The 20,832-nt window shown below is 44.0% G+C and overlaps 1 protein-coding gene across 7 annotated transcripts in view; it reads left to right on the forward strand.

Annotated features, from left to right (window-relative positions):
• LOC118519826 (GON-4-like protein) overlaps positions 1-20,832 on the forward strand; it is a 67,324-nt gene that overhangs the window by 18,855 nt on the left and 27,637 nt on the right. For all 7 annotated transcript variants that reach the window (XM_078078553.1, XM_078078552.1, XM_036067485.2 and 4 more), the window contains 8 exons: positions 6,595-6,788; positions 7,429-7,503; positions 7,683-7,733; positions 10,838-10,888; positions 11,211-11,306; positions 12,053-12,172; positions 12,983-13,153; positions 16,714-16,906. In XM_078078553.1, the coding sequence (XP_077934679.1) occupies positions 6,595-6,788; positions 7,429-7,503; positions 7,683-7,733; positions 10,838-10,888; positions 11,211-11,306; positions 12,053-12,172; positions 12,983-13,153; positions 16,714-16,906 (951 nt within the window). The remainder of the gene's footprint in view (positions 1-6,594; positions 6,789-7,428; positions 7,504-7,682; positions 7,734-10,837; positions 10,889-11,210; positions 11,307-12,052; positions 12,173-12,982; positions 13,154-16,713; positions 16,907-20,832) is intronic.

A 20,832-nucleotide genomic window follows, 5' to 3' on the forward strand; every position in this document is an offset into this window, starting at 1 on the left:
TCTTTTTTTTTTTCCTTTAGGTCTTTATTCAAATGTTGAGTATAATCTTTATGGTAGTTCTTCCATTTGTATTTGAAAAGAACATCTATTCAGTTGTTTTCAGGTGTACTGTTCTATAAATGTCAGTTAGGTCAAGTTGGTTGATAGCATTGTTCAGTTCTTCCCTTTTTACTGCTTTTGTGTGTGTACGGGGGGGTCTATTTGTCATTTACTGTGAAAGAAATAATGAAGTTTCCAAGTTTAATTGTGGATCTGTCTATATTTCTTTCAGTTCTATCAGTTTTAGCTCTACATATTTTTTAAAGTCTTATTTATTTATTTAAAGAAAATTTTACTTATTTATTTATTTGAGACAGAGAGAGCATGTGCACATGTGGCGGGGGAGGGGCAGAGAGAATCTTAAGCAGACCCATGCCCAGCACAGAGCCTGACGTGAGGCCTAATCTCACAACCCTGAGTTCATGACCTGAGCTGGTAGATATCAAGAGTTGGCCGCTTAAGCAACTGAGCCACCCAGGTGCCCCAAGTTTTATTTATTTAGGTAATCTCTACAGCCAATGTGGGGCTCAGATTCATGACCCCAAGATCAAGAGTTGCATGCTCTTCTGACTGAGTCAGTGAGGTATGCCTTTAAAGACTTTATTTTTGGTAATCTCTATACCCAGTGTGGGGCTCACCCGCACAACCCTGACATCAAGAGTCACATTCTCTGCCAATTAAGCCAGTCAGCTCCACTGACTCAGCCAGCCAGGCACCCCAACAATATACATCTTTTAAAAATTACTACAATCTATGGGGTGCCTGGGTGACTCATTGAGTTGAGTGTCTGACTCTTGGTTTTGGCTTGGGTCATGATCTCAGGGTCGTGGGATGGGGCCCTGCTCAGGCTCCCCACTCAGTCCGGAGTCTGCTTGGGATTCTGTCTCTTCCCCTGCCCCTCCCTCTGCTCATGCACGTGGGCTTGTGCTCTTTCTCCCTAAAATAAATAAAAATCTTAAAAAAAATAAAATTATTAAATTTGTACTTTTACCACTTCCAAAACAATACAAGAACTTTATAGCAGTTTCACTCCATATATCTACTCCTGCCTTTTGTGCTATTGATGTTGTATTTTACTTCTTCCTAAGTTTTAAATCCCTAAGATGTTATTGTTACTATTTTAGCCAGTCAGTATTCATTTATATTTATCACATAGTTAACCTTTCTGGTGCTCTTTGATTCATCCTGAAATTCTTTGCTTTGCCTTTATCTAGGATCTTTTTTTTTTTTTTTTTCATTTTGAAGATTTTCCTTTAGTATTTCTTGTGAACCTGGTCTTAGTGAATTATCTCAGATTTTGTTTGTCTGGAAACAAAATATATTTAGTTTTGCTTTTTAAAATTTTTAAATTATTTGTATCTATCTTTGTATCTATCTATGTATCTACCTATCGATTTATTTATTGTAAGTAAGCTCTACTCCCAATGTGGGGCTTGAACTCAGACCCCAAGATCAAGAGTCACGTGCTCTACTGACTGAACCAGCCAGGCGCCCCTGTTAATTTTTTTTTTTTTTGTTCCTGTTAAATTTGTAATGGTGTTTAGCACCAGGGATTCCATGTTTCTGATTGAAATTCTATATCTTTTCCTTTATCTTGAATATATTGATCATAATTACTTTAAAACCCTTTCTCAAGTATCTGATTTACCTGTAGGTCTCTCTTTTTTTTTTTTTAAGATTTTATTTATTTATTTGACAGAGAGAGAGCACAAGTAGGCAGAGCGGCAGGCAGAGGGAGAGGGAGAAGCAGGCTGTCCGCCGAGCAGGGAGCCGGACATGGGGCTCGATCCCAGGACCCTGGGTTCATGACCTGAGCCGAAGGCAGCCGCTTAACCGACTGAGCCACCCAGGCGCCCCTGTAGGTCTCTTTTATTGTCTTCTCCTACCACCTCCCTTGTGGTATTTTGGTTCTGTTTTTAGAGTTTTATAATTTTTTAAAAAAGATTTTATTTATTTATTCGACGGAGAGAGAGAGAGCACAAGCAGGGGGGAGAGGTAGAGGAAGAAGCAGATTCCCCACTGAACAGGGAGCCTGACGTGGGGCTTCATCCCAGGACCCCAGGATCATGACCTGAGCTGAAGGCGGACACTTAACTGACTGAGCCACCCAGGCGTCCCGTGTTTTATAATTTTTGATTGTATGTTGGACATTATGGATGGAAAATTCTGGAGGCTTTGGTATTGTTACCTTCTTCCAAAGAGGGTTATTTTATCTTCTGGCAGGCAGATAATTTTGGAGGATCACCTAAATCTGCCACGGGTTAGTTTTATGCTATGTTAAGTCTAGTTTGTTTCCACTTTCTTTGTTTCTTTTTTTTTTTTCTTTTTTAAAGATTTTATTTATTTATTTGACAGAGAGAGACACAGCGAGAGAGGGAACACAAGCAAGGGGAGCGGGAGAGGGAGAAGCAGGCTTCCCGTCTAGCAGGGAGCCCAATGTAGGGCTCGATCCCAGGGCCCTGGGACCATGACCTGAGCCGAAGGCAGACGCCTAATGACTGAGCCACCCAGGTGCCCCTTGTTTCCACTTTCTACTTACTCCTAGATTGTGGCCTGTATCCCTAGTGGGTGGCTCTTCTGAGGTTTCAGCACTGCTAAGAAATCTTGCTGTAGTGTTTTCGAAGACCTTTACCTCCTTTTCACGACTTGAACTACAACCTCTTTCTCCCCAGAGCTGTGTGGAATGAGAATCTTCTGCCTCCTAGCCACTCTCCTGCTGTGTTTCTTGGGGTTCCATCCTGTTCATGCACAGCTTAAGGGTCTGCTAAGGTCTTCAGAGGAGCTTGAACAGAAACTTTTTTGGCCCATTTTTCCTTGGTTTTCTCCTCTGCAGAGGTTTTTTTTTTTTTTTTTTTTAGTATTTATTTATTTGAGAGAGTGTATGCATATGCATGTGAGTAGGGTGGGGGAGGGGCAGAGGGACAGAATCTCAAGCAGACTCCCTGCCAAGCACGGAGCTAGCCGGGGGCCTTGATCCCACAACCCCGGAGATCAGGACCTGAGCCGAAATCAAGAGTCAGACGTCTAACCTACTCTGCAGAGTTTTATCCTTCAGTCTCAGCTGCTTCGGCAGCTCCAAATGTCTGGCTTCTTATGCTAGCAAGACCACTGTGTTCAGCTTGGGTCCTCCTTAATGTGCTTCCCTTCTCTAAAAGATTCCAACTCCTTAAATCCTTTCCATGAGGGTTCTTCAGTGGCTTCAGACTGCTTTATATATATATTTTTCCACTTTTATGTACAGTTGACCCTTTTAACAGTGTGGGGGTTGGGGCGCTGTGCCCCACATGCAGTTGGAGATCCACATATAACTTTTGACTCCCCTAAAACAGCCTACTTTGACCAGAAGCCTTACTAATAATATAGTTGATTAAGTTATGTGTAATGTATACTCTATCCTTACAGTAAAGTAAGCTGGAAAAAAGAAAACGTTATGAAAATCATAAGGAAGAGAAATGCATTCGCAGTACTGTACTGTATTTATTGAAAAAAATCTACATATAAGTGGACCTGCATAGTTCAAACCTGTGTTACCCAAGGGTCAGTTGTAGTTTTATGTAGTTTTACAGTTGTTTTTGGTGGGAAGGTTTCATCTGTTAAAAAATACATTGTTGTGGCCAGAACCTGAGATTCTGGGTGTGTGCTTGACGGGGCTGTTGAGCAACTTTGGTGGTTTAGATTTTGCATAACCTACTGTATTTTTACTCACTTCATCCACTTTACAGTATATTTACAGTACATTTTACTTTCAGTTCATTGGTTACATCATTAGATCTACTTTTCAGGGAATATCTTGTTTTAGGCCACCTTCCATCTTTCTCTTGGAAGGAAAAATTAGATTTTCTTCTGTGTCTTTTCCAGCCTGATCTTTAAATAGAGTGGCTTCCTTTTTTTAATGTTTTAATTTCAGCTCTTTAGAATTCATAGAGTCAGTGGTATCCCAATATTTTAGAAAATAACGGATTAATTCTAAAACAGTATAACAAATAGTTGAATTATCTGTTCTTTTTTGGATTGTTTGTGTAGTGTGTTGGAATTTGAATGTATTAGATTTTCCTTCAGACATATATTCCCTAATAAAAACTCAGCATTAAAATCAGACATCAGCGGGGCGCCTGGGTGGCTCAGTCGTTAAGCGGCTGCCTTCGGCTCAGGTCATGGTCCCAGGGTCCTGGGATCGAGCCCCGCATCGGGCTCCCTGCTCTGCAGGAAGCCTGCTTCTCCCTCTCCCACTCCCCCTACTTGTGTTCCATCTCTCCCTGTGTCTCTCTCTGTCAAATAAATAAATAAAATCTTAAAAAAAAAAAAAATCAGACATCAGAGGAGAAATAGGTGTGATGTAATTTAGACACTGGGATGGTTTAACCCCACTCCGATTGCATGTTTTAAGATAGCTATTCTAAATGGAATTATGCTAACTCTAATGATTTTTCCATGAAAAATATTTGCATTTAAATTTTATGAAAAGCTTTCTTCACAATTCATTTAAATAATTTTTATGTTTCATTTTTTTATAGTATTTTTAGTGGGGCTGTTTCTCAGTGTGTATCTTAAAGCATTGCTACTCAAAGTGTGGTCCGAGAACCAGTGCCAGTTTGAGAACTGGTTTGAAACAAAATTATTTATGGAAACTGAGTAGAAGTTTAGAAATTTTATAACATTTGACATAATGGCTACATTCTTTTATTTTTTTTTTTTAAAGATTTTATTTATTTATTTGAGAGAGAGAGAGCGCGCACAGGCAGGGGGGTCTGATGCGGGGTTCCATCCCAGGACCCTGGGATCATGACCTGAGCCGAAGGCAGACGCTTAACCCACTGAGCCACCCAGGCGCCCCCTGATGGCTACATTCTTAATTTTATTTTATAAAAATCTAAGTCTAGGGCATCTGGGTGACTCAGTGGTGAGGCGAGAAGAGAGGTTTGGGGAAAAGATAATGCATACAAAGGGCTTTAGGGAGTCTTGGTGTGTATTATGCTGTATAATTCCCCTTTTGCTGCTTTCTAAAAAAAAAAAAAAAGTAGTAAAGAGCTTTATCATTATTTAGTACTTTGGGAGGTTTTATGTTTCTTTTGTAGGTGTCATCTTGTGGGTTGTACCTCGAAGCAGCGCATTTGATTTAGGCGACATGACTGTAAGATGCGCATGTTTGAATTCTACATATTCTTTTTTTTCTTAAAAATCATTATCAGAAAAATTTTCCATATCATTAAAGCTCTTTGTAGATATTTTTACTTGTTTCCCCCATTGCTTAAAAAGACCATTAAAAAAAAAAGTTTTATTTATTTCAGTAATTTCTGCATCCAACGTGGGGCTCGAACCCACAACTCCAAGATCAAGAGTCGCACGCTCTACTGATTGAGCCGGCCAGGCGCCCCTAAAAAGACAAGTTTTAATGGCTCTATTGCAGTCCAGTGTATGGATGTACCAGTGTTCATTTTACCCTTCCTGGAATATTGGACATTTAGGAGATTTCCATCTTCTTGCTAAAATAATTAACGTTGCAATGAGTAATGTGATTATTAGTCTCTGCACATCTAATTGTTTCCTTAAAAACAAGAATTACTGGATTGAGAGTTGTACACATTTATCAAATTCTTGGTGTGTGTTCACAAGTGCAGAAGCAGTTGTTTGAAGTCACTACTTTTCACTGTTTAAATATTGTCGGGATGTGGCTTGAAGGTCACAAAATCTTTTAAACAGAGAAGGTCATCTTCATGTTCATCCTCTCTAATCCTTGTTTTCAGAGGGTAGCAGGCCTTAAAGCTTTGGAAGGATGAGAACCTCATTTTGGTATTACATGATAATCTATTTCAAGACTTAACAGATTCTAATAATCGAGAAGTTTTTCCTTTTGTCTGGTTATATATATGCTCTCGTAGAATAGAGAGAACTTTGTCCTCCCCTCCCCTTTTTTGGTACAGTTCAGAGTGAATTTTTTATCCTTTGCTCCTTGTTTTTCTCTCTTCTAGACTGAATAGAATAATGATAATGACAAGTTACATTGTATAATGTTTCACTGGTATAAAGCACTTTGGTTTATATTATTTCACTTAATCTGCATGGCGTCCCTGATAGGCAGATATCTGTATTTGCAAAAGAAGAAAAGAAGACTCTTTCCGAGGTTGCCCAGAACTGAGACACAAAGCCGGGGTTTCTGCCATATCATCTGGGCTCCACAGGGTAGTAAGTAGGACTGTGGATGCCAGGGCTAGAGAACAAGGCTTCAGAGCATGGCTCTGTCATTACTGGCTCTTGGGAAAGTTTCTTAATCTCTCTGCCTCAGTTTCTTCATCTGTATACAGTGGGCAAAGTAACAGTTCCGGCTTCCTAGGGTTGTTCGGAGGAGTAGGTCCATGCGTGTCATTGTGCGGAGGCCCGGCTGCCGCGGACTGAGTGCGCCGCCCAGCGCACCCTGACTGTCGCCACCGAGCAGGCTGCTTTCATTTTCGGGGCCAGCCGGCCGGCGGCCTCTTCTTCTCTTACTGTTGGCCTGTTGGGGTAAGTTATGGGAGCAGTGGTTTGGAGATTCTGATGATGTTCTTGGTTTATTTGCAGAAGAACAAGGCGGTGAAGAAAGTGAGAAAAGGCGAAAAAAGAGAAAGGGCACCAAGAGGAAGCGGGACGGACGCGGTCCAGAGGGAGGGGCGTGGGCTTGCGACCTGAAGCTGGACGATGCGCTGGACCGCACGCTGGAGGACGGCGCCAAGCAGCACAACCTGACTGCGGTCAACGTGCGCAACATCCTCCACGTGAGTACGATGGCGGCCGTGGACACGGCGGCCGGGAGGCTTCCCGGAAAGCAAGTACAGACCCTCAGGGAATTCTTGGTTCTTAGTATGCGAATTACTAACTTTGGGAGTTGCACGGGCCACAGCACTTGACATTTCAGGACGGCTTCCCCGCTGCACTCAGCACACGTTTGAAATCCGAACACACGTTCAAAAAAACCTGGGCAGGTAAACTGTTCCTCTCCTCCTCCACTGCCTGGTTGGTTTATCGTGTTATTTGGCACATTTGAAGATGATAATGTTCGCAGTGGACTTACTCTTCTGTGGGTCGATAAGTCTGGAGAGATGCCAGGGGAACAGTTTATGCTGCGCATGCGCTGGTCCTGTTCTTCCAGATGTATCAACACAGCTGTTTACAGAACCTTCCTTGCTGGTTACTGTTTCTCAGAAGCGTAGAGTCCGTTACCGCATTCTCATTCCTGCTCCTGGTAGCTGTGGCATCGAGCATGCCTGCTCTGTTAGAGTTTGAGCCTGGGTGCTTCTGGCCAAAGCTGGCTTTACCCCAACCGGAAGCCATCTCAGTATCTAGCAGAGTTAAGAAGCGGCTGTTTTCTAGGTCACACGTCTTTGCTGCATAAAGTGAAATTTCATCTTTCTCCAGGAAGTAATCACAAATGAGCATGTGGTCGCTATGATGAAAGCAGCCATCAGTGAGACGGAAGATATGCCGATGTTTGTGAGTAGTTGATTGTTTCTCTTTAATGCTGTGGAACAGCTCTTGTAAATGGGCAAGTGCAGGAGGTTGCTCGGGAGTTTGTAAATAGCTTGATAGTGAGGGTAGAGTTAGCGTTTCAAAACCCAAGATTCACATGATAATTTCTATTGACTGTTTTCTTCTCATTTTCCCTGCCTCAGGAGCCCAAAATGACGCGCTCTAAACTGAAGGAAGTGGTGGAAAAAGGAGTGGTGGGTGTTCTGTTTTTGTGTTTGTTTTTTTTCCTTTAGTTTGGTAAATAAGGTCTAATTCTAGGTTATTTGCAGGGGGAAAAAAATAGGAAAGAATTATCATGGTCTGGGTTTGCCTCCTTCTGAGAAATAGCTGTAAAAGATAAGTGGAGACAACATTCAGAGTCCTTATCATCGTTTATTTCCATTGACGTGGAAGTACTGCTGTTTGGGGCCTACTCGGTAGATAACCATTAGCACGGCTGGAAGCACTGAGCAGGGGCAGCCTTTCTATTCATGGGGTACGTGGCAAAGGGTCGAGAGGAGTATTTTCCAGGTGTGTCCCAGGGAGCACTGCGTCAGGTCACCCTGCTGTGGGGTCCCTCACGAGTGCTTACTGAAAATGCATGTTCCGTGGCTCACCTCAGACCTGGAATAGGGACGCAGGAGCGGGGCCTGGGAATAAGCATTATTGGAAACAGCAGTTGGTTGTTTTGCACACACTGAGGAATGAGAGCCACTCGAAGTCTTCTGGAGGATTCTGGCACAGATGCTGGGACCCATTTATTTCCTGCTCAACAAGCATCTGTCCAGTCTGTGCTCAGCGTCTGTAACAGGCAGGCGATGGTCCTGTGGCGGTCCGTTTTGTGTCTGATAATGAGGAAGATTTGCCTAACGGACCCAAAATGCATGTTGTTGTTTTTGTCCTTTCGTCCGGGTCTATTCTTCACAGCCCCGTAGACGAAATAAGTCTGCTCCTCTTCCACGTGACCTTTCCTCTGGTAGGAGAAAACTAGTACATCTTTCTGTAATATTCTTTTGTTGCTAGATGTCCCCCAATTTTTTTTATCGGTCTTCATGTGACAAGACTTTGAGTACATTTACCAATCTGATCCTTTTCTCCCGAATGTGCCTGCTTTGTCCATATCCTTTGAAAAGTGTGCCTGACATGGAATTCCTGCTCCAGATGTGGTTTTACTGTATGGAATGAAGTTAAGGATCCCTTTAGTGTCCCACACACCATATTTCTCTCAGTGCAGCCTAGGACTGCATTGGCTTTTTTTGACAGCCACATCATATTCTTTTGTCTAGTGGGCTAAGCCTGGTTGCGTAAAGTTAAATTTCATCTTTCTCCAGGAATTACATAATCATCACAAATGCGCATATGTGGTAGCTATGATGAAAGCAGCCATCAGTGAGACGGAGTTGTATGAAGTCTCCTGACACACAGAGTATAAGTAACAGTAATTCCATATTTGATCTGGAAACAAAGAGATCCTGATCAGGCTCTGGATTGTATTTACCAACCATGAATAAATGCAGAGATGTTGGACAAGCCAAGACTACGGTTTACGTGGGAGAGCAGGGATTAAAGTCCGAGGCTCTTGCTTTGTTCATGCTCAGTAAGCTGACTTTAGCACACTCCCAGACGCTGCTCGCTTTCCTGGTGGATTTGGCGGTAGGGAACCTAATTGGTTCAGACACAAGCATGGGAAGAGGTGTGGACCTATATTACATCATTCCCTTCATCCTGTATTGGGCCACCTGAGATAAGTGGCCGGAACATGGCAGGGCGAAGGACATGTGGCGAGCCTAAGGCTCCTTGTGGAGACAGAACCCAGTGGCCTGTTGGATTTTATTCATAACATGATTCATTGGGTCACCTTAAATGATCAAGAAATTATACACTCCAGGGGCATTTTTTGTCAACAACATGTAAGAGCCTTAAAAAAATTCTTTAAAAACATCTCGCCCCAACTCTGTTATTTTATTATTTATTTACTATTTTTTAAAAAAAGATTTTATTTATTTATTTGACAGAGAGCACATGTGCAGCAGAGGGAGAGGGAGAAGCAGGCTCCCCTCGGAACAGGGAGCGGGGCTCCCAGGATCCTGGGATCATGACCTGAGCTGAATTCAGATGCTTAACGGACTGAGCCACCCAGGCATCCCCCAACTCTGTTATTTTAAAACATATAAGAAGTTGATGTAATTTTACAGTGAATCTATGTTCCATTTAGATTTAACAGCGGTAAAATTTTGCCATATTTGCTTTGTATCTCTATATCTATCCCTTGTTTTTTTTTAAAGATTTTATTTATTTGGCAGAGAGAGAGACAGTGAGAGCAGGAACACAAGCAGGGGGAGTGGGAGAGGGAGAAGCAGGCTTCCCATGGAGCAGGGAGCCTGATGCAGGGCTCCATCCCAGGACCCCGGGATCATGATCTGAGCCAAAGGCAGACACTTAACAACTGAGCCACCCAGGCGCCCCATCCCTTGTTTTTTTCCTGTACTATTTGAAAATAAGTTGGGGACAACTCGATACTTCACCCCTAAATCCTTCCATAAGAACTGGTCATGGCTGGCTGTCAGCATGCATACTTACGGTGGACTTACGTAATGGATTAAAAAAATACTGACGCCCAGGGGCGCCTGAGTGGCTCAGTCAGTTAAGCGTCTGCCTTCGGCTTAGGTCATGATCCCAGGGTCCTGGGATCGAGCCCCGCATCGGGCTCCTTGCTCTGCGGGAAGCCTGCTTCTCCCTCTCCCACTCCCCCTGCTTGTGTTCCCTCTCTCGCTGTGTCTCTCTCTGTCAAAAAAATAAATAAAATCTTTAAAAAAAAAAAAATACTGACGCCCAAAGGTTACGATTACCTATAATATCTTAGGTGTGTGACTATTATAGTTTCAAATTCATTGTTCCATGTGAGCACAAGTTGTGATATGAAGTAGGCAAGACAGGGGCACCTGGCTGGCTCAGTCGGTAGAGCATGTGACTCTTGATATCGGGGTTGTGAGTTCGAGCCCCATGGTGGGGGTAGAGTTTACTTAAAAAAATAATAATAAAGTAGGTAAGACAGATACTTTCTCTATTTATAGATAATACAGAGTCTTAACTGGCTTTAAGGCAGAAATGCTAATGATGGAAATAGATTCTTCTCTCTTTTTCTTCTGGCAAATTCTGACAGATATTTGAGAGTGTCCCCTCAGGGATAATTAATACCCCTCCATCACTGCAGCTGCATGTTAGGTTCATGGCTCTTGTGATGGTGAAGAGGAAGTAAAAATGAAAACCCGTCTATTTCAGTTAAGAGAACATAATTGTTTATATTCTTTGTTGGTAGGTAATTCCAACATGGAATATTTCACCGATTAAGAAGGCCAATGAAATTAAGGTAAATTTGGAAGAGGTAATTCTTATTCTTTTCCAGAAAGACTTCATCAGTTTTGAAACCTATACCTCCTTTCTATTTGTTAATTTTGGGGGGATCTGTCTTCTTATTTTAATTCGATCTTTGTTTTTTTCCTTTCCATTCCTCTTAGGTTTGACTCTCATGTTAGAGATCTCTTTAAGCCCTGCCTCTTACTACTTGCTTTAGCTGCTCATTGTGCTCTTAGGATTTATTTCTTCTTGCTCTGCTTTCTTCCTCTTATTTTCCAAATATATATGGTTGTGTTCCCTGTTACTTCATTTCTTTTTGTAACTTGCTTACGTAGCCCCCCCAGTTTGTGGATATCCACCTGGAAGACGACGACTCCTCAGATGAGGAGTACCAGCCAGACGACGAAGAGGAAGATGAGACGGCTGAAGAGGTCAGTGGCCCCCTTGTGAGTGTTAGTCGCCAGTATGGAAGAACTGGGTTCCGTAAGGCTTCCGCAGTGTTGTCACCTCTTCCGTAGGCAGAATCAGGACACAGTTCTTTCTGCTCACTTCCTTTCATAAAACCAGGACTGAGAGCTGTTTTCTCCGCTTCAGAATCCCTAATGTTTTCATGTTTTATATTATGAAATAGAACGCACGTGTAACACACAGAATAAAAACTTAAAAATACAGCTTAAATCATTATAAGGCCGATGGTCATGAAGCATCCTCCAAAGTCCTTAAACGCAGTGTTGCCAGCACACCCCTGTGTTCTTTTCTTTATAGTTCTGTCACCTGCGTATGCAGCATGACACAGCCTAGTCCTGTGTTGTACTGGTTCTGAAACTTACATAATGGACAGTTCGTCTGGCTTTTTTGTTTTCTTTGTTTCATCGTCAATCCTTTGTGGTTCATCGATACTGTTGCTTACGGCTGCTCTTCGCTCACTTTCATTGCTGGGCGATACTCTGTTTCTTAGTGTATTTGACTTGTTGGTGAAAGGATTTTAAACCATTGTCTTGCACTTCTGATGACGAGGGCAATCTGATCTCTGTACTCACCTCAGAATATTCAACTTCTATTTAAGTTTTATTTTCTCTTATTTTGACTAAATTCGTTCATTTTCTTGAGGTATTTCAGACTCAGTGGGGATGAGGCAGGGGCAGAAATGGAAACCTGAACTGGATTTGTGTTTTAGAGTTTGTTGGAAAGTGATGTTGAGAGCACCGCTTCGTCTCCACGGGGGGCGAAGAAGTCCAGGTTGAGGCAGTCTTCTGAGATGACCGAGACTGATGAGGAGGGCGGCCTGCTGTCAGAGGTGAGTGTGCTTCGTGCAGAGGGGAGCGGGGAGAGGTGACTGCAGTAGGCTGGCCGTGCGTGGTGATGCCGAGCTGTCACCTTTCCCGAACAGGATTCAAGATCACTATTAGTGCCCAAACCTTCCTGGTCGCTGTGGCTGGTTACAGCTGTTCAGGTGTCAGAGTCCGTTAAGTTGGGGCGCCTGGTGGCGCGGTCGGTAAAGTGTCTGACTCTTGGTTTCAGCTCGAGTCGTGATCTTGGGGTCGTGAGATCGAGGCTGTGTCAGGCTCTGCGCTCAGCACCAAGCCTGCTTGAGATTCTCTCTCCCCCTCTGCCCCTCCCCCCACTTGTGCGCGTGCTCGCTCTCAATAAGTAAATAAATTAAATAAAAAAAAAACCCCAAAACCAAACAAAGTCCTTTAAGTGAGTGAATGGTTGACAGGAAAAGTGGGACTCCTCAGAGGGAGAGCGCTTTTCTGAGTTCTTCTTGAGGGGCCAACTATGAGTGATGAGTGGTTTCTTTTCTACCTTTGTCTTTCTTATATTGTCCTGACACCATTTTTCTTAGATTTCCCACTCTTGGTAACCTAAGTGGCACCCTGTTGGCTATGCTGGAAATCAGATGGAACCTAGTTAGATGGATGTGTTTGGCAGTGTGTCTTGTTCCTCTGGGGCTCTGTCTGGGTGGATGGAGACCCCTGGGGTAGGAGAGTTGTGCTCCCCTCCCCTGGCTTTTTTTTTTTTTTCCCCCTTTTTTCTCCTTCCTTCTCTGTCTCCTCTTCTCCCTCCCTCCCTTTCATTTTTTAACATAGTTGCCTCTTTTAATCAGGCTGAGAAAGTCACCACACCTGCCGTCAGGCACATCAGTGCTGAGGTGGTGCCCATGGGGCCCCCGCCCCCCCCAAAGCCCAAGCAGACCAGGGACAGTACTTTCATGGAGAAGTTGCATGCAGTAGATGAGGAGCTGGCTTCCAGTCCCGTCTGCATGGACTCTTTCCAGGTAAACTGTGTAACTAAATCACTGCGAAAGTCAAATGGAGGAATGTCGTTGTTACTCAGGCTGGGAAGGGAGACGGGAAGATACTAAATTCTGGTAAATAAGTAAGAGTTGTGGAAATGCAGGTCTTTGATACTCTGGTTTGTGCTGTTCTATTTTGAGAATTGCAGCTCCTGGGGAAGGAGTAAGGTACATGATGGACAGCATTTTAAATGTGGAACACGGGAACAGCCTTCCACCGGATCCCCCAGATCGTAGCCTTTAGCACAGCTGCTTTATCACTCCTGCCCGCTCCCTCTCTCTGTACACGTACTTGGTTACCTGAATCACTCTACAGTATGTTGCAGGCATGATGCTCTTTGACCTCTAAACACTTTAGCATTTATTTTCTAAAAATGAGGACATTCAGTTATGAAAAGAAGTCATATTATCTACTCTAGTAAAGTCCTTTTTTAGATTTTTACCAGGTGTCCCAATAGTGCCCTTTCTAGAAAAAGAAACATTTTCCCCTGATGCAGGACCCAGTCCAGGACCACACGTAGGGTCTTGTCTCCTAGCATGTTTTATTTTTTGTTTGTTTGTTTGTTTTTAAGTAATCTCTGCGCTCAGTGCAGGGCTTGAACTCATGACCCCGAGGTCAGAAGTCGCACGCTCTCCTGAGGGAGCGGGCCAGGCGCCCCTTGTAGCATCCTTTAATCTGGAACTGTTTCTCAGTATTTGTCTTTCATAACCTTGAAATTTTTGACCTGTATAGACTATTATTTTACAGAATGTTCCTCAGCTTAGATTTTTCTGGTATTTCCCCATAATTAGAGATGCAGGTTATGCTCTTTTGGCACAAACGCCACAGAATCGACATGTCCTTCCCAGTGCATCATGTCAGGAGGCATGTGACATCTGTTGTGTGAATTGGGGTCACATGGTTATGCTGATGTCTGCTTGATTTCCTCATTATAAAGCTGTTTTTCCATTGTTAAATTTACTAATATGTATCTTAAGGGGATATCCTTTGAGGCCAAACACGTTTTTGCCCAGTAATTTGAGCATCCATTGCTTATTCTTGCTTGAAAAGTCACGACTCTGGTCACTGTCAGTTGATGACTTTCTAAATCCCACCATTTAGCCAGTTTGAATGTTTCGGGTTTTCTCCACCAGTCTTGTAGGTTAATGAAAAATATGTCTGTCCGAAAATTTAAAAAGAGAATATTGAGTGGAACGCCCCTGAAAGGGCCATTTAATCTAATCACCCTGCTCTGCGGTGAATAAATAGTGTGAGGGGGGTAATAGTGTTTTGTATGACCATTTATTCATACACATATCGAATGATGGAAGTTGGGGAATAGCAAGGTACAAGACAGAAAGGTCTTTCCTGTTGGAGAGAGAGATGCCATAAACAAGTGATTTCAAGTAGTGGTAAGTGCTATGAACTAAATAAAAGTGGAGAAGTCAGGTAAGCCCCCCAGAGTGCTTCCATTGGATCACCAGAAGCGGCCTCCGTGGGCGCCCAGCTGGCTCAGTCAGTGGAGCACCTGACTCTTGGTCTTGGGGTTGTGAGTTTGAGCCCCATGTTGGTTGTAGAAATTATTTAAAAATAAAATCTTAAAACAACAACAAAAAAGGCCTCCTTGAGGAGGTGACATTTGAGCTGAGATCTGAATTAGAAAGAGCCGTGTAGACCCATGGTCTGGGGAAAAGTGTCCCGTATGGAGGAAGCAGCACATTCACAGTCCCTGAGGTGGGAACAGCTTTGACTTGTGTAAGAGACAGAAACGAGCTGAAGCCTGGGGACCGTGGAGAAAAGAGTAGGGGTGAGGACAGAGAGCTGGGCAGGAGCTGGGTCATGAGGGTCTTGGAAACGTGATAAGGTGTTTAGATTTTATTTTCACATTTGAAAATCTTCGTGTGATATTTTCTGATTGATGTTAAACACTTCCCTTTGGTTAAGGTGTGGGCAGCACTCTGTAGGAGAGTGAGGGAGAAACAGTCATCCAGGGAGGATGTCCTGAAGTCCCTATCCAAATCCCAGCTGCTGCTTTTTTTTGGGGGGGCAGAAATTGATAGGCTTACCCTGAAATTCACATGGAAATGCAGGGGACCCAGAATAGCTAAAACAATCTTGAAAAAACAAGTTGGAGGTCTATACTTCCTGATTTCAAAATTTATTACAAAGCTACAGTAATCAGTCAACACAGGTTGGTGCTGGCATAAGAATAGTCCTATGGATCAATGGAATAGAATCGAGAATCCAGAGATAAATCCTTACATTTATGGTCAACTGATTTTTGACAAGTATGCCAAGACCAATAGTGGTGCCAGAGTAGTCTTTTCAAGCAGATGGTGCTGGGACAACTGGGACTCCACATCCAAAAGTATGCAGTACCCTTACCTCACACCAGATACAGAACTTAATGCTAAATAGATCATTGACCTAAATATGAGAGCTAAAAGTATAAAACTCTTAGAGGAAAACATAGGAGGAACGGGCCTTGTATCCATAATGTATAATGAGCTCTTAGAACCCAACAATGAAAAGACAACCCAATTCAAAAATGAGCAAAGGCTATGAATAGATCGTTCTCTGAAGAAGACATACACATGGCCATGAAGCACGTGAAAAGATGCTCAACATCATTAGTCATTAGGAAATTGCAAACGAAGAGTACAAGACACCACTTCCCATCCACCAGGCTGTAATAGAAAGGATGGACAGTAACGAGTATTGTCAGGGATGTGGAGGAGTGTAGAACCCTCACACGCTGCTGGGGGGAACGTGAAATGTGCAGCCACTTGGGAAGATGGTTCAGTGGGTCCTCAGAAAGTTAAACATAGTTACTGTATGGCTCCAGGAGAACTGAAAACATATATCCAAGTAAAAACAAGTACACAAATGTTCTTGTTGGCATTACTCATAATAAACTTTCCCGAAGTGGAAACAACACAGGTTTCCCTCAGCTGATAAATGGACACACCGAGGTGGGGATGGGGTATCGTTAACGCAGTGAGAAGGAATGAGGCACTGATGCACGCCACACGTGGATGAACTCTGAAAACGTCATGCTAAGTAAATAGCCGGAGACAAAAGGCCACATACTGTAGGATTCCACATATGTAACATGTCCAGCCTAAGCAAATCCGCAGACACAAAGTAGATGAGTGGTTGTCAGGGACGGGGAGCAGGGGAGAATGGGGAACGCCTACCAATAGGATTGGGGTTTCTGTTAGGGGTGCAGAAAATGTTCTGGGGTAGGTACTGGTGATGGCCCCACAGTTCTGTGGATACAGTAAAATGCACTCAGTGACACACTTCTAAAGGGTGAATATTACGGTTTGTAAATTGTATCTTAGTAAAGCCGCTATAAATGTTTCTGAAATGTTGGTTTTAAAACTGACGTCATTGTCCTTAAAGTTTCTCAAAGAATAAGAAACCCAGTTGTGTGGGGAAGAGACCTTGTGATTTAAGGCAGGAAGAGAAGGGTGCAGGTCCGAGGAGGTCCGAGGAGGTCTGGAGGGTCGGGGGGTTCCAGGCGCTGAGTGACTTGTGTTATCCCTTCTCTGTCGGCAAGCCCATGGATGACAGCCTCATTGCCTTCCGCACCCGCTCCAAGATGCCCCTGAAGGACATCCCCCTGGGGCAGCTAGAGGCGGCGCTCCGGGCTCCGGACATCACCCCAGACATGTATGACCCCAATACGGCGGACGACGAGGACTGGAAGGTGTGGCTGGGGGGGCTCATGAACGATGATGTGGGGAACGAGGGTAAGTGGGGTCCTTGGCATTTTCTACCTACTCTGTCCGTTATCTCGGTGCTAAAATTTTCATTGGTTAGAAGCTTAAAGGAAGGGGGTGTTTTTGGTTAACTGAAATTAATTGTATGTCACTCAGAATTTACTGTCAGTCAGTAGTTAAGGCCCCTTTTTTGGGGGAAGAATCTTTGAGGACAGCTGGCCCGTGTTCTGCTGGCTTCCGGGGTGCGCCCTGGCACGTCTGCCCGCGGGCTGCGCTCCCACAGGCGCGGCTGCTCGGGCGCGTCGCGGAGGCGGTGCACTGCCTCTCCTCACGGGCTGCTGGGTACGACTCTAGGGAGGTCTTTGGAGTGCGGAGAACCGTCCCCTGAAGCGTACATGCAGAACTAATTTTATATATGATTTCATGGGGATGCGGTGACTCCCTGGAAGACTTGTGTTGGTGAAGGGTCGGCATGACGCACGTGGATGAGCCTTAGCTGCCGCCGTGCCGAACGAAAGCCGTGCGAAGTGGACTTCGGGGGGGGCGGGAGCACCTGCCGTAACAGGGCCTCCTTCCATCTCTAGAGCCGGCGACTCTGCTCCTTTTTGTCACTCGGTTCCATCCTCCGCCCTGTTTTTTTCCTGTCGTCATAAGCACACCGTTTATGTCCTGCTTTGTCTCCACATCAGAAGGACTCTGTGCTGTAGGCTCCACTTTGAAAAATCCAGAGGAACAACTCAGATTGGCTTGGTTTGGTCACAGGCCCCCTGTCTTGGTGCTGCATGGTGTTATCGGGAGACTGTCGGCGTGGGGTCCTGTGATTGGCAGCTCCCACGGGAGCAGTGCAGTTGGAGTAGGCAGTTACCCAGAAGCCACGGTAGTATTTCCAGAAACGGGGAAGGAGCTTTGCTCAGACAGAAGCAGAGTGGACTACTCCCTGCTGCAGCCCTTACGGTTTTAGACTGTGGCTAGAACTCACTACGTTAATCTAGTGAAAGAAACCTATGAAAGTTGTCTTTGGGGGATCTTGTGTGTATTATAATGGAAATCAGGCATCATTGCTCATTTTGTGCCATAAACTTCTGTAGATTCACAAGATGTAAGAGATTGTCTTAGTTTATAGTGATGCCAGATGATGTTACATTCTTTTGATGGAATCGGGGAAATTTTGTTCCTGTTGTTTCTTTTTGACTTTTCAGTGGAGAGTGAACCAGAATATTCTTTTTAGCTGTGTTGTGGAAGACTCACACTTTTTAAAAAAAATCTAATTACATACAAGCAGAGCACATCTTTATTCTTTTCCCTGTCTTCTAAGAACAGCTACATAAGATTTGTATGTTGAAAAGAGTAATGCTTTAAGATATTTAAGAGAAGGTATAGTTTTGATGGAAATAGACTGAATAAATATTTGTGCAGGTCAGGCTAGGAGTAAGTCAGCATAAGTGAATGAAAGAGAGTAAGTCCTTGAATATACCTTTGGAGCTATTCATTATATGATCCGTGGCTCGTCAAGTGTTTGTTACTCTTCTTTTACGAGACATTGTGCTAAGATCATGAGAGAGAAAGGAGCATAATCATTATGTCAGACATTAAAACACCCGTGAATGCTGCCCGGTCCATTGTTAGATGCACAATACATTTCAGATGAATGGAGTTGATATAAACTTAGATATGCCATAAAAGTGGCATAAATGCTGTTCCAAGGTTTTCTAAAAGGGAGATAGCATTCTTGTTTAGGATGGCTCCGAGACAGCTCCATGAAAGAGGTGGAAACGGAGCTGGGCCTTTGAAGGATGTTTGACAGCAGTGCTGGTGAGGAGAGGAGGTGATAGGAGAGCACATGTCCTCCGAGGAGTCTTCTAGTGTCTGCATTGTAACTGCAGGAACAATGCCGGCTTGGCGGGAAGAAATCAAATACTATGTGAAGAAAACTGTGAACCCCCTCCCCGTGGTGACAGTTTCATGATCCAGAGGGATCACAGATTTTTTTCATGGATTTTTTTCCGGGATTTATACATCTTGTTTGTTAACTGACACTACCTTTCTCTACCGACCCACCCCAGGTCCCATGACACCAGGGCTCAGAGTCTCTGCACAAGGGCAAGAACAGGGACAAATGTAGTTCTATCCATTTCATAGAAATCTCCGAGAGTTTTGTCACGTTGCCCCATGTTGCAGAATCCGTTTGTTATGCTGCTAGGAGTTGAGCCCAGTTTCATGTTCTAGGAAGGTGTCCCATTGAAGGAAGGCTCAGGGATAGAAGCATTTGTTAAATGGATATGACTCTTCCTCTTGTTGTCTTTAGGCCTAAGCTAAGATACAATATGGACGGGAACTAAGGCAGGTCCTATGGCTTTATCCGTGGTGGCAGCTCATGCCCCGATTTCCCGGATTTCCATCAGCGTGGCTGGAGGACCTGAGGTGGTGGCTGTTGAGGAGGAAAGGCCAGTGTCAGGAGTTTGGGAGCCCAAGGCTGTGCCACTCCTGGTTTCATCCCTAGAACCTGAATCAGAGTCAAGGAGTGTGATGGTGTGCGTGCCGGCTTGTGTTAGTTAACGATACAGATTCCAGGCCTCACCTGTCACTGAGGCAGAATCTTCAGTGGGAATGGTGTAGGGATGTAATTCTTTTTTTTTTGAAAGATTTTATTTATTTATTTGAGAGAGAGAGAGAGAGAGAATGAGAGAGAGAGCACATGAGAAGAGGGAGGGTCAGAGGGAGAAGCAGACTCCCTGCCAAGCAGGGAGCCCGATGCGGGACCTGATCCAGGGACTTCAGGATCATGACCTGAGCCGAAGGCAGCCGCTCAACCGTCAACTGAGCCACCCAGGCGCCCTAGGGATGTAATTCTTATGCATCCTAAATATTGGAAACTGCTGGTCTGGGAGGCATGAGCGTGTGTGATCAGGGTGGACTGAGAAAGTGGAATAATGGGTAGTGGGGAGGGTGACAGTCCTCTTTAAAACTCTGTATTGTTGTTGTTTACGTGTTAGGACAGATTAATAAAAGAGAACACAAAGCCAGTGAGTAGGGAAGGTGTGGACCCTCCGATCTACCGGCTTAACTTCCTGAGTGCCGACAGACAGGGAATGGTGCTAGACAGAGATCCCAGAGCCACACGCCAGCCGCATGCTAGTCTCTTTTGGAGCATCACGTGGCTATTCTCGCATGTTCCTACTACCATCTGATCTGCACAGTATTAAAAATGAGAATCTCATTTGCCAAAAACAATTGAGAGGCTTCACTGTAGGCGCACAGCAAACTGAGATCAGCTGGGTGGATGCGACCTTGTTAATCGGTCAAGAGTAAGAGGACAGATTCCACCACCAAGGAGTTCAAAGCTAAGAACTCAGAAGAAACCTTCCCGAATGACTTCCTAACGTGTGCGGCAAATGGGTGCTCCGAGAATAAGGGCCAGCCCACTTGTGTGGCGTGGGCAGAAGCTGCCCTGTTGCGGTTCTTGCACACGAACAGGTGGGGCTCCAAACCCGTGCACGCGCCCCATGGGTTGGAGTTCTTCCTGGAGTGTTCGTCCTTCGGCGTGTTTGTACAGAGCCTGCCCTGAAGACACTGATGTCGACAGTACCGTAGAGATGGGGAGGACAGGATTCCATTCATAAGGGTTTGAAGAATTTTTATCGGAAACTTAAATGCACAAATGGATGAAAAAGACTGACACTTAAATAGCTACATTATAAATAATGTAAATTAATATATTATAACCTGGGTATAAATGTGGAGTGAAAAACATCAGGTTAGATTGGGGCTAATCAGTACAGATTTCCCAGTGATTATGAATCAGAATTGTGTATATATATTTTTATTTTTAATGAAGGATACTCATTTATTACAAAAAATGAAAATATTATGGAAGGGTACAGAGAGGAAAATATTCATCTTAATGCTTTGTAGTTATTTTCTGTATATTCAGTCAAGTACATATTCACCTCAATAAT

The sequence above is a fragment of the Halichoerus grypus genome, chromosome 7 (assembly GCF_964656455.1).
Source record: "Halichoerus grypus chromosome 7, mHalGry1.hap1.1, whole genome shotgun sequence".
Lineage (NCBI taxonomy): Eukaryota > Metazoa > Chordata > Mammalia > Carnivora > Phocidae > Halichoerus > Halichoerus grypus.